The 15,000-nt window shown below is 41.1% G+C and overlaps 2 protein-coding genes across 3 annotated transcripts in view; one reads left to right on the forward strand and one right to left on the reverse strand.

The window, feature by feature from the left end:
* The window catches only part of prdm6 (PR domain containing 6), a gene marked incomplete at its 5' end in the record, with an annotated part of 39,354 nt that extends 33,594 nt beyond the window's left edge, over window positions 1-5,760 (reverse strand). Inside the window, 2 exons of the mRNA XM_084389461.1 lie at window positions 1,799-2,106; window positions 5,406-5,760. Coding sequence (XP_084245587.1) covers window positions 1,799-2,106; window positions 5,406-5,760 — 663 coding nt within the window. The remainder of the gene's footprint in view (window positions 1-1,798; window positions 2,107-5,405) is intronic.
* Window positions 5,761-10,364: 4,604 nt separating this feature from the next.
* The window catches only part of ppic (peptidylprolyl isomerase C), a 7,821-nt gene continuing 3,185 nt past the window's right edge, over window positions 10,365-15,000 (forward strand). The window contains exons 1-4 of one of the 2 annotated variants that reach the window (XM_084388868.1): window positions 10,365-10,643; window positions 11,424-11,537; window positions 11,750-11,840; window positions 14,362-14,546. In XM_084388868.1, the coding sequence (XP_084244994.1) occupies window positions 10,539-10,643; window positions 11,424-11,537; window positions 11,750-11,840; window positions 14,362-14,546 (495 nt within the window). In that variant the 5' untranslated portion in view covers window positions 10,365-10,538. Of the gene's footprint in view, window positions 10,644-11,423; window positions 11,538-11,746; window positions 11,841-14,361; window positions 14,547-15,000 lie in introns of both variants that reach the window. The other variant, XM_084388867.1, reaches the window with a different exon arrangement.

Here is a 15,000-nt window from a genome sequence, read left to right on the forward strand (position 1 = left end):
CTCACGCTTTTATCCGTTCATTGAAGCGACACATTTACAGTCTAACCAACATTTATTCAGACATCTTCAACATTTCTCACATTATCAGTTTATTCGCTATAGTTTATAAAATGGTGATAAAATATGAGCAGAACTCAGTTGATATTTGACTGGTTTTGTCCGTCCTTCTGTTAGACTGTCTCACACATGAATTATGTTGAATATCTGTCAGCTGTTAAATTTAACTACACAATTAGATAATACCAGTTTAGCTCAACCAATCACCAAGCAATGCTTCATTGTGTTCAGTCTGTGTGTAAAAAGAGCATTAGCAATTAAAGAAAACACACTTCAGCAAAACATGATCAGCTCAAAGTGTGGATAATGTCACTGGTAGTCTCTGTATGAAGAATATTTGGGTATAATATCTCACAGTTTACTGTATTTTGCTCTCCTCACTTACATATGAACTATAGTGTCCTGATCACACTAGTGAAGAAATATCAATAATTATAACTGGAGTCTGAATAGTTTTTGGTTTGACTGTACATTTGATCAGTTCATGCATTCGTGAATCGAACCCTGGACATTAGTGTTGCAAGCGCATGCTCAGCTGTACATCATCATCATCACTCAAACACACACTCACAATACACACACTCACTCACACACACTCACCTCCCACAAACACACACTCACCTCCCACAAACACTCACTCACACACACTCACCTCCCACAAACACACACTCACCTCCCACAAACACTCACTCACACACACTCACACACACTCACCTCCCACAAACACACACTCACCTCCCACAAACACTCACTCACACACACACACTCACACACACTCACCTCCCACAAACACACACTCACCTCCCACAAACACACACTCACAATACACACACTCACTCACACACACTCACCTCCCACAAACACACACTCACCTCCCACAAACACTCACTCACACACACTCACCTCCCACAAACACACACTCACCTCCCACAAACATACACTCACACACACTCACACACACTCACCTCCCACAAACACACACTCACCTCCCACAAACACACACTCACCTCCCACAAACATACACTCACACACACTCACACACACACACACTCACCTCCCACAAACACACACTCACACACACACACACACACACACACACACACACACACACACACACACACACACACACACACACACACACACACACACTCACCTCCCACAAACATACACTCACACACACTCACACACACACACTCACCTCCCACAAACACACACTCACACACACACACACACACACACACACACACACACACACACACACACACACACACTCACCTCCCACAAACATACACTCACACACACTCACACACACTCACCTCCCACAAACACACACTCACCTCCCACAAACATACACTCACACACACTCACACACACTCACCTCCCACAAACATACACTCACACACACTCACACACACTCACCTCCCACAAACACACACTCACCTCCCACAAACACACACTCACCTCCCACAAACATACACTCACACACACACACTCACTTCCCACAAACACACACTCACACACACACACACACACACACACACACACACACACACACACACACACACACACTCACCTCCCACAAACACACACTCACACACACTCACCTCCCACAAACATACACTCACACACACACACTCACCTCCCACAAACACACACTCACACACACACACACACACACACACACACTCACCTCCCACAAACACACACTCACACACACACACACACACACACACACACTCACCTCCCACAAGTGTCGTGAGTTCCTCACGGGCCCCGACTGCAGCTTCTCCAGCGTGAGCGGGACGCCCTGGAACGGGCCGATCCATGTTCCCTGTGGGATCCGCTGGGCCGCGCAGATGCCGTACCCGAGGCCCGGGACGGTGCTGGTGCACAGACACACCTCTCGAGGCAGATCCCGGAGCCAGTCCGGGACGTCCGGCGTGGGAACGGGCCCCGAGGAGCCGCTGGTGCCCACCAGCCGCCGCAGCGAGTGCAGGGGTCCGTGCATCGGGCACTCTCCGTTACGGTTATCAGCACACATGTCACAGCCTGGACACACACACGAGCATGTTACACACACACACAGACGGGACCCTGAACGGCCCCTCACTGACACACACGAGCCCGTTACACACACACACACACACAGACGGGACCCTGAACGGCCCCTGACTGACACACACAAGCCCGTTACACACACACACACACAGACGGGACCCTGAACGGCCCCTCACTGACACACACGAGCCCGTTACACACACACACACACACACAGACGGGACCCTGAACGGCCCCTGACTGACACACACAAGCCCGTTACACACACACACACAGACGGGACCCTGAACGGCCCCTCACTGACACACACATACGAGCCCATTACACACACACACACACACAGACGGGACCCCGAACAGCCCCTCACTGACACACACACACACACACACAACTGTAAACTGTCCCTCTGTCAGACGATGCATGAAGACGATCCTTCTGTGGTCAAAACATCATGGACACTTTAAATCGAAAGATTTGTAGCAAAAGTAGAGCTTGTTTCTCAGCATGATGTTAATGTGCTTATATTTGTGTGTGTGTGTGTGTGTGTGTGTGTGTGTGTGTGTGTTTTTTTGTTTTGTTTTTCACGACTTTACATTACACAAATAAAATGAAATCATTCACATTATTTCTTCGTCACATGCACACAAACTTTACATGTTCCCTCTGCCAGCTCGCGCATGAAGACACTCCGGTTACACTTTATTAGTGTAATTATATATTAAAGTACTGAGTAATATTGATGAACTACATGTGCTTACTATCGGGTTAGGGTAGGATTAGGGTTTGGTTGCAGGTTAGTTGCATGTAATTATGCATAATTTACTGTCATTACTATGGTAAGTAACATATGTAACAACTGTAAAATAAAGCGTTCCCGACATTCCCTCTGCCGAGCTTCTAACCCTCATGGAGACTCTACATCTACAGCTTAGAGCTTGTTCCTCAGCGTGATGTTAATGTGCTTATATCTGTGTTGTGCACTTTTTGCTAAAATATTACACAACTAAAATGAAATTAGATCACTTCTTATTCGCATTATTTTTTCAGCGCATGCACACAAACTTTACATTATCAGTTGGTGCATGAAGACATTTCTTCTACTGTACATGAAAAAATCATGAATAAAGATTAGTAACAAAAATAGAGTTATTTCTCAGCGTGATGTTAATGTGCTTATATTTGTGTTGTGCACTTTAAATATTATAACAGCTAAAATGAAATTATAATGTCTTTTTTGCATTAATTCTTCATCGCATGCACACAAACTTTAAATGGTGCATGAAGATATTTCTTCTACTCTGCATGAAAAAATCATGAATAAAGATTTTTCATACAATTTTCATGAATAAAACTTTGTTCCAAAAATGAATGCACTTTGTATTAATCGTTCAAAAATGTGTTGTGCATTTAGACTTTAAATTCTGATATTTTTGCATGACTGAGAAAACGACTAAATGAAATTGTTCATAGCATGTTATGACTCTTAAAAGATGATAAACGCATTTGAACACGTGATGCTCATTAAACTGCACTGTAGAAATAAAGCGCGCCAGTTTTACTCAGTCTTCTAATCATCGTATTTTGTGCATCAGAATAGTGTGTGCAATCACCCTCATGTTGTGAAGCACATGTGTTGGAGTGTGTAAACGAGCTCCTCTGTGTGAAATATGAGCTCGGGAACGCGCGCAGATAAAGCAGTCTCGTGCCCCGGGAGAGCGCATGTCCCGCGCTGGGATGATGAATGTGGGCCGATGGAGCAGATCGATCACTGATCCGGACTCACTCCACAAAACTATACAGCAATTAATTGTGTGTTGTCCGCTCATCCCTCATGTGCTCCTGCGTTTATCGATGAAGATCTGCTGATCACTCACACATCTCACATCTCACAGCAAACGCTCGTTTAGTTCGTTTAGGACGGAAAATAACGGGACAAAAATCATTTGCGCAATTAATAAAGATTCGGTTCAGAGTAGCCAAAAAAGAGCTCAGTTGCTGACACTGACAATAAGTGTAATTATCACATATTCGATAGGATACTTAAAATAAATAAAATATTGAATACATAGGCTATCAGATTAAAATAAGTCGATTTAAATATACAAATCAGTTAAAACGTTAAATAAATGTTTCATTTTAAAATAAGGGCCGAGATTAAAACGAGCGTTTTCTTCAGTGTGAATGTGTTTTCAGGCTATTTCTATTCATTTTAATTTGTGTTCATTTCCTTAATTTAGGTGAATAATTCCAGCATTAACTGTCGCGCGCTGAAAATGTCGCGCGATGATCCGGATAATAAAACAAAACTCGTCAAACTCGAGAATAAAATCAATTCGATCACTACAGAATTCCCTTCAGTCCGCTGCACAACACACTCTTTCGCCTAATGCAAAAATAACCAGTTAAAAAAAAAAGATGAACTAGCATCTGTGTTGCACTAATGCTATTTTTACTATAAAACTAAATTATTCAAAGTATATTTGGTTACACTTTATGTCATTGTTACAGTGTAATTATATATTTAAGTACTGAGTAATATTAATCAACTACATGTACTTACTATAGGGTTAGGGTAGGATTAGTTGCATGTAATTATGCATAATCTACTGTTATTACTATGGTAAGTACATGTAACACGTGTAACAAGGACACTGTAAAATAAAGTGTTACCGTATATTTTCTAAATACATTAATACACAACATCACATAAATTGACATTTTCCCCGATAACGTTCTGAAACACAGTTAAAAACTCCCCAAATCCTGTTCTTCACGGTCCTGTTTTTTCAGGAATCATGTGGATCCTTCGAGTTATAGGTTATAGGCTACTGTAGGATATTTTTGATGTTTTTCAAATGTGTTTTTAAAGCATTAGACTTGAGATGTTTAGAGAATAAAAAGTTCTCATGCATGATCACCGACACCAGTCTTTCTTTATAACCGAATCCGGATCGCTTTTTATTTTAGTGTCTTTGTTAACTGTAAATTGTACATGCAGTTACACATGCAACTAACCCTAAACCTAACCCTAAGTGCGTGTTGTTAATTGATATTAGGCCTTTAGGCTTCTTAAATGCATAATTAAAATAAAGTGTGAGCCCGACTCCTCGTGAACGCTTTTTATTTTACAATGTCTTTGTTACACACGTAGGCAACTTAAAAACAATAAATGATGCATGCTACTAACCCTAACCCTAACCCTAAGCGCATGTTGTTAACTTATATTTCTTAAACGCATGATTAAAATAAAGCATGGCACAGGGTCGCGTGTGTAGTGCACGAGCGCTCACGGTTGTTGGCGTCTCCGTTGCTGTTGTTGACCGGGATGATCTCCATCCTCTGCTGACCGTACAGATAATAGTCCAGTTCCTCGGAGCTCAGCTTCAGTCGCGAGCCTTTATCATTCTTAAAGTTGGACGACAAACAAAGTTCTTTGGCTTGAGAAGCGGCTCCGGTGTCGAACAGCGCGTGACTGAGCGCGCGCGCGGGAGACTCGGTGGACGAGCTCGAGCTCACGGAGATCAGGCTGGCTCTCGGGACCGGGACCGGCACCGGGTTCTGCGGGAACAGCTGCTGCCAGTGCTGGATGTAGGTCGGGTCCACTTTGAGGAAAGCAGAACCGCTGGGCTCGCTCGGCTTCAGCATGTCCGACACCGAGGAGGGATGATGGACTCTCATGTGCTCTTCCTCACTGAAGGATCGATCTAGAACCACTTCAACTTAACTAGAACAACAAGAAGTGGAGAAGCCGAGATGTTCCGCGCTCCTGCGCCTCATGTTTCTGGCGATCGCGAGTAAATACACACTAACCCTGTCAGAAGAGTCCAGGCTGAGACTCCGGGACACTCACATCAGTGCGCGCGCACGCACCCGCGCCCTCCGCCCACTCTCACGCGCTTCGCGCGGGCACGTGCCTTGGACAGACAGTCAGACACAGAACAGAAGTGATGCTGAGCATCTGTCTCACTCACGCCGTTTTGATTTATCATTCTTTTTTTTTCTTTTTCTTTTTGAAGAAAAAAGAAGTTGAAGCAGCGCACTCAGTCGGACAGTCGCTCACTCTTAAAAATAAAGGAGGTTTTCGCAGTGATGCCGTTTAGAGGAACCATTTTTGGAACATTTCCTAAAATAACACTTTATGTTACATATGTTATATGTAGGCTACAATAACAGTAAATTATGCATAATTACATGCAACTAACCCTATATACCCTAACCCTATAGTAAGTACATAATTAATATTACTCCGTAAACTATCATTACACTGTAACAATGACACCTTAAAATAAAGTGTAACCAAACATTTTTTCTTGGTGTGAAGAGCATTTATTAATCTAAATAATCGTATGCGCAATGGAAATATTCAATGGTTCCTCTCGCGTGATAGAATCATAAATGATCGTTTTATTCGTTTTGAACATCTGTTTAAGTTTGCATGATGAATCCTCCATGATTTGCTCAGAGCTCCTCGCACTAGATAAGCCTGAACTCGGGCTCGGTTTCCCAGCCTTCCTTGAGAAACTTCCAGCTGTTTGGAAAGCCTCGGGATCTGAATGTGGGGCATTTGCAGCAGAGGAGGGGTGAATGTTTTGACTGGCAATATTCTGACAGGCCCATTCGTCATCCAGAAGTCTCTGTAGATTGATAACGAAACAAAACACAAACATAATCGTCTGAAAATGAATTCTTGTCTACAAATGCATTTCACCCTCAAAGAATGTGAGCAATAACAACCCGTGCAGATTTAGACTTTTCGCATGGATTTAACGACGCAGTTCCAAAAAAACGTGCAATTATCGTTCAAAATAATTTTAATTTAATTGCATTATTATAGTGTTATTATTTAAATAGCGATAATAAATGTCAAATACCTCAAAATAATTTATAGTTGTCATACTTCCAAAATAACACAGCTATTATGACAGTGTATTGGTGTTTTTATTCATTGATAAACGAGCGGAGAAATAAAGTGCACTCGAGGGGCCGCGCGGATCGATACATTAACTGCCCAAATATATCATTTTCTGTGCCAAAAAAAGCGGATTATTAAAGCTTGGGCTTCATTTGTATATTTTGAGAGCGTGAAGAAAAGTGTTTAGGTGTGTGTTTCATTAACATAGACTGCTGTTTGACATTCACTTAGACCCTTTGCATCTCTCGTTAATTAATTCCTCTGATGGCTGAAAGACAAATGAACGCGCAGTTTGACAGGAGTCCGATACACAACTCAGCCAGCGCCTCTTATTATAGTTTTAAGGTCACGGGTTGCTGAGTATATAATTCATTAATATAGACGTATATTCAGATGGGAGTTGATGCTCGTCCTGTTGTTGCAACTCATATTTATAATAAATCGCCTGTTAATAATCCGCACTGCAAATAAGAGATTTATGGAAGCGCCGCGAGTGTGTTTTACATCAGTCTATTAATGATGCAAAAGCGCTTTTGCTATTTATCCATTAACAAAACTCTTTTTGTGTCACTTTATGGAGAGATAAAGTGAACTCGTTCAGACTCTTACAGTGTTTTCCTTTCCCGTGACAATATTAGCATAGTCAACTCACAATAATGCGTGCTTTAATAACACGATAGTAAAATAATATGATCGATATTATCTGATCAACTCATTAGGCGCGTGCGTGGTTTTCTGCTCATTTGCATTGACTCTAATGATCCGCATTGAATATTTAAATGTGTGGCTGTCATTCTGTCAGAGGGGGCGCGCGAGAGCCTGTCAACGTCATCACACTCACACACGTCAACATCTCATTTGCATTATTAACTAGTTCTGAGCAACGATTAATCGCATCCAAAACAAAAGTTTGTTTACATAATATATGTGTACTGTGTATAATTATTTTGTATATTTTAATACACACACATGCATGTATTTAAGAAAAATGTGTTATTTATATATAAAATATTTATATATAATATAAATTATGTATAAATATATATACAGTATATACGTTCTTAAATATATATGCATAGGCCTATGTGTGTATTTACAAAATCATGATACACAGATACACAGTACACACATATATTATGTAAACACAAAATTTTATTTTGGATGCGATTAATCACTGCCCAGCACAAATTATTATTATTATATTATTGCCAAATCTATAAAAATAAAGTAAACACGAGTTTGCCACTTGAGTGTGATTGCATGAACATCTGCATGAAGCTTCACTGCAGTAACTCCGTGTGAGCCGATGGAGAAGCTCATCTCTGAGCCTTCAGTGAAGATGAAGCAGATCTGAAGACTCGTTCTCCTTCTGTCCTCCTCAATTCAGTGCAGTGACTGAAGCTCGCAGCGCTTTGAGTCTGTGTGTGTAACCCGTCCTGACAAGAGCTGAAACTGGAGAAACTGCAATCAGTGTTAAACCCAGTGTGTGGAGGAGCATCTTCATGCGCTGAAGATCAATCAAAGCCTACAGCATCTCACATTCAAACGCGTTTTGTTTTTTAATGCATTTGAACGTATTTTAAATGTATTTTTCTTGTTGCATTCTGCTCTTCGGTCATTTTTGACTGAAATATTTTACATTTGTTTGTTTACAAAAAAAATAAAATAAAAAATCTTCATCGGAATGGAACGAAACTTGGTAAAGGTTTTGGCACTTGCTGAACACACACAAATATCATGGACATGATTCGAACAGGTTTAATGGTCCTGATAACAATAGTCCCACTTGAGCTCCCCGCGGTCTGAAACGAGCGCATTAGAAATGAATGAGACGAGTTTCCTCTAGTGGAAGCGTTTGGAACTGCAGCCGAACTACATCTCACTGAAAGATCAGTTTTTCAGATATCAAGATTAAATTTGGAACACAACTTATTTAGATTTATGGCTTTGACTTTCTCACAGTTTTCGAGTAAAACATGTTTTTGAAAATATTTATTTCATATAAAAATTTAAAATGGCATTTTTCATAACAAAACGTAAAATTCTGTAACTTTTTTTTAAAGTTCTCTTTTTAAATATTTTGTCACTTCAGCAATAATCTGCCAAGTGTCGTCTTTGAGAAGAGATCACACTTCAGTCTGTCGCTCTAAAGCGTTCAAGATTTACCAGTTTAAGTTGGAAATTAAATTTTCAGGTCTATGCTCAAAAAGTGAATAAATGGATTATAAATTAGCGTAAATATAATTTAGTACCACAAAATCCCCTAAAAATACAAAATATTAAATAAAAAACATTATCAAACTAAAATATAGGACATTAATTTCATTGAAATAAAAAAAGTTAAAAATAAAGGTTATTTGTAAAGGTTTCAAGAAGAACCTCTATCATCCACTGCACAAAAGGTTCTTCGGATTATCAAATGTTCTTCATATTAATAAAAATGGTTGTTTTAGGAACTGATTGATAAGAGTCCATTACGGCCGCGGTCGAAGCTCTACACGTCAGTGCCAGCGGGTTAATGAAGCGCCACTGGATCTGATTAAGGGCCCGGGGCCCCAGACTGAGTGAACAAACCGGATTACAACCGGCACCAAACATAAAACTGTGCAAAGAAATAAAGGTTCCAAAAGGTGTTTTTTTTCTTGCAATGATGCCATAGAAGATCCATTTCTGGTTCCCCGAAGAACCTTTCAGTCATCAGTTCTTCAAAGAACCATTGTTCATCCTAGTGTGAAGAACATTTCATAATATACACTCTTAAAAATAAAGCTTCTTCAGCGGCATCGATGGTTCCATGAAGAACCTTTAACATCAGCTGAATCTTTCCATTTCACAAAAGCTCTTTATAGTGGAAAAAGGTTCTCTAGATTGTTCAAATGTTCTTCACACTCATGTTTCTCTTGGGGAACCTGCAAAAAAAACAAAAACATTTTGGAACCTTTATTTTTATGAGTAAAGAACCTTTTTGCCACTATAAAGATGTTAAAGGTTCTACACCACAAATGCAAATGAAGAACCTTTATTTTTAAGTGTATTCATTCAGTTTCTGTTGTTTTTTAGATGGCAAAATTATTACTATTATTTATTCCAAACGTTTTTAGAAATCAAACCAAAACCACTAGTAACTTGCACAGCTAATTTGGAAAAGCCAGTTTAAAGTGGTAGTTAGTAACTGGTGGAACAGCAAATGTTATGCAAATAACAAATTAAATGTTATGCTCCAAATCATCTGTAACTGCAATTTTTGCAATTTGTCTATTTATATTTTCTCCCCTTCTGTACATTGGTAAATACAAGAACACACCAGTTCATAAAGGATGGTATTGCAGATTATGTGTGTGTCCACGTCACAGTTTTTCTTTTTCTTTTTTTTTTGTAAATTCCTCAGACACTGTGCGTCGTGACGCGCGCGCGCCCTGGAGGAGGAGCGTCACACAGGAGCACGCGCGCGCCGCTGATTCTCTTCAGTCAAAAACGCGGATCACACTCATATTCATATTCAGACTCAGATATGGACTGGCTTCGGCTCTGGCGCGCGTTTACTCTCATTTATTTGCCGTTTTTAGGAAGCGCCGTTGATTTTAAGACGCGGACGGGACCGCAAGTAACGGACAAGGTGAGACGCGCGTCACGCAGCATCACTGCGAACACAGCGCGACGCGACGCGAGGTGTCCTGAAGCATCACTGCGAGAACTGCAAAACCATCATCCACACACACACACACACACACACACACACACACACACACACACACACACACACACACACACACATGCGTTAAACCTGCGGTGCATGCTAGTCGTTTAAGCGTTGACAGATCGGTGTGTTGTGCGCATGCGTGTTTGTAAATGCATCTCGCATTGTATAGTAATATTTATATATAGAATACTTGTGAAAGTTGAAAAAAAAATCTGTTGTTTTTCTGCATTCGCATAAATTGGCATAAATTCCTCTGTGGCTTTTTATGTGTGTGTGTTTTTTACAGTCTATGGTCACACACACATATAGTGAACACACACACACATTATAGTGAACACACACATATAGTGAACACATAAAAAGCCACAGTTGAATTTATACTATTTTATGTGAATGCAAAAAAAAAAGACAACAACAGAGATTTTTTTTTTAACTTCACACACAACACACACACACACACACACACACACACACACACACACACACATAAGTCAACATTTGAAGTGGATCAAAACCTTTCATTAAAGTTATACTTGAATTTTGAACAACACCTGTTCTTGTCTTAGGACAACTTTGATGAACTTTTTTGATCCACTACTGTATATATACACACACACACACACGCTGACACACACACACACACACACCCCGTCAGCTCCTCCACTGTGTCAGGTGTGTTCTGCTCTTCTTCTGCAGGTGTTTTTCGACATCACTGTCGGAGGACACGAGGTTGGCAGGATCGTCATCGGTCTTTTCGGAGAACTCGCTCCTCTCACCGTGCAGAACTTCGTGGCTCTCGCCACAGGAGAGGTAGAACTCACCATCACACACACACACACACACACACACACACACACACACACACACACACACACACACACACTCACTCACTCACTCACTCACTCACACTTACACTGATCATCTAACACAGATCCTCTCTCCAGAAGGGTTACGGGTATAAAGACACACACACACACACACACACACACACACAGATCTAACACAGATCCTCTCTCCAGAAGGGTTACGGGTATAAGGACAGCAAGTTCCATCGCGTTATCAAGGACTTCATGATCCAGGGAGGAGATTTTACAGCCGGAGACGGAACAGGCGGTGAGAAACTCTTTCTGTTGATTCACTCACTCGTGTCAGTCACACACACACACACACACACACACACACGACTTTACTCACTCATGTCAGTCTCACACACACACACACACACGACTTTACTCACCCATGTCAGTCTCTCACACACACACACACACACACACACACACACGACTTTACTCACTCATGTCAGTCTCACACACACACACACACGACTTTACTCACTCATGTCAGTCTCACACACACACACACACACACACACGACTTTACTCACTCATGTCAGTCTCACACACACACACACACACACACACAGACTTTACTCACTCATGTCAGTCTCACACACACACACACACACACACACACACACACACACACACACGACTTTACTCACCCATGTCAGTCTCTCACACACACACACACACACACACACACACACACACACACACGACTTTACTCACTCATGTCAGTCTCACACACACACACACACACGACTTTACTCACTCATGTCAGTCTCACACACACACACACACACACACACACACACACGACTTTACTCACTCATGTCAGTCTCACACACACACACACACACACACACACACGACTTTACTCACTCATGTCAGTCTCACACACACACACACACACACACACACACACACACACACACACACACGACTTTACTCACTCATGTCAGTCTCACACACACACACACACACACACACACGATTTTACTCACTCATGTCAGTCACACACACACACACACACACACACACACGACTTTACTCACTCATGTCAGTCACACACACACACACACACACACACACGACTTTACTCACTCGTGTCAGTCACACACACACACACACACACGACTCTCCTCCTCTCAAACACAAACCATGTTTAGGAGAAAGTTCATGTCACTGTTTAAAATGCACAGATAAAATGGTGTATTTACACTATAGGATGTTTCACTAATGTTGGTCATTCGGACTGAATCTGATCCGATTCCAGAAGTTGTTTATATGAACCCGAAACGATGCAATCCCAATCATATGAGTTTACGGAGCTAGTTATGATCAATCGTTCTTCAGGAACATTAACAGAGTATTTGTTCAAAGTTATCTGGTCTTTAATACCGTTCTCAGAACATCAGCACAAACACATGATTTATACATCATTAATGGAGCGTTTTAATTGGACGTTCATCACTTTATTTTAAATGTTACTTCTCGTTTCAGAACGTTCATCATCCAGAAGGAAACATTCCCAAACTAAAAAGGAATGTTTAACCTTCGCATAAACAATTAATAAACTTTCCATGTTTTTATAACTTGATGTCAGCAAAACATTCTTAGAATATGATTTTTTTATTAGCTGGATTTTAAGTCGTTTTAAGATGCGAGACATAAACATGAGTGTATCGTATGATGTAAAACATAAGCATGATGTCACTGCACGTGTGTGTGTGTGTGTGTGTGTGTGTGTGTGTGCGCTACTTTTAAATCTGATTGAGAAAATAGTCGATTTAAATGTTTACATGCATCGTTAAAATAGTCCATGTGACTCCAGTGGCTCCACCTTAATGCTATGAAGCGGCGAGAATACTTTGTAGTTTATTTTTTGTGCACAAAAAGTATTCTCTCCGCTTCACAGCACTACGGTGGAGCCTCTGGGGCCTAGCTTAGAGCGGCCTATAGTGTTAGACAAGTCTACAGTCTGCTCATACACTAGGCTGATGCAAGTTAGACTGTTTCACAAAGATAAAGACTGACTTAATTTAGACCAAAAACATTAGACCCCTGACCCCAGGTCTAAGACTCTGTTACCGTGGCAACCAGCAATAACAATCAGTTACATTACTAACAGCCAAAAGAAAAGGGAAAATGGCTCATAATTGAAACATTTCTTCTTGTTTCTACATTCTCCGCTAAATTTCCCAAGTAAAATGTCCTTGTAACTGTTACACTCCTCCAACACACACATGTTCTCCGCTGGGGTAAACTGCACTGAGCGGCTGAATGCGCTTACTCCATCCGCCATGTTTTTTGTTTTGAAAAGTGTCTTATTTTACCCAGAATGCATTGCAGTGTAGTCCTACTTAAGATAGTCAGAGTCTTCAGTGTTTTGTGCAGCGGTCTGATTTAGATGTCTATCTGAAGTCTGACTATCTACTATATCTAAGCCATAGTCAGTCTATCTGTGTGAAACCGGCCCCTGGAGTCACATGGACGATGTCTTTACTACCTTTCTGGGCCTTTAAAGTTGCAGTGATGTCAGTGGAGGGACAGAAAGCTCTCAGATTTCATCAAAAATATCTTCATTTGTGTCCCGAAGATGAACGAAGGTCTGGAACGAGGGACAGTAATTACTGACAGAACGTTCATTTTTGGGTGAATTAACCCTTTAATAATCGTTGACGTAATGTGACGAGATCATCAGTGAATAATTCCTCACAGAAAACACTGATTATCCGTAATAAACGATGTTTCCGTCGACTGCAGAGACTCTGATCCTCAGTTCTGTCCTGCAGGGAAAAGCATCTACGGGAACACGTTTGCGGATGAGAACTTCCGGCTCCGGCATCTGGGGGCCGGCTGGGTCAGCATGGCGAACGCCGGGCCCGACACCAACGGCTCGCAGTTCTTCATCACTCTAGCCAGAGCGCCGTGGCTCGACGGGAAGCACGTGGTCTTCGGGAAAGTCTTGGAGGGGATGGTAGGACTGCTGGAAAACACACATTTGGGGCTCTTAGATTTCAGACGGAAACACAGAATCCAGTGGGAATATCAAAAAGAGCTTGATTAAATAAACGCACTGTTTATAATGAGGAAGATGTGTTAAGCTCTGAAACTTTAATGGTACAGAGACAGCAGATTTGATTTCTTGTGTCATGACCCCTTTAAATATGCTAAATATTAGGGCTGGTATTGACACAAATTTCACGATTCGATTCGATTCAATATTATTGTGGATATCATGTTCAATACATGGCAAATTTCCTCAAGGAAAACAAATCTCTTCACTAATGCTGTAACTGTGGGAGTCAGTGGGAGCCTATAGGCTTCATTAGCCTACTGTAATATTAAAGGTATAATATTGAACTGATTTGTATACAAACACTTAAATTACACTTTTATTTATTTTTATAATAATAAAGGTATATGAAATT

The sequence above is a fragment of the Rutilus rutilus genome (genome assembly GCF_951802725.1).
Source record: "Rutilus rutilus genome assembly, chromosome: 19".
Classification (NCBI taxonomy): Eukaryota; Metazoa; Chordata; class Actinopteri; order Cypriniformes; family Leuciscidae; genus Rutilus; species Rutilus rutilus.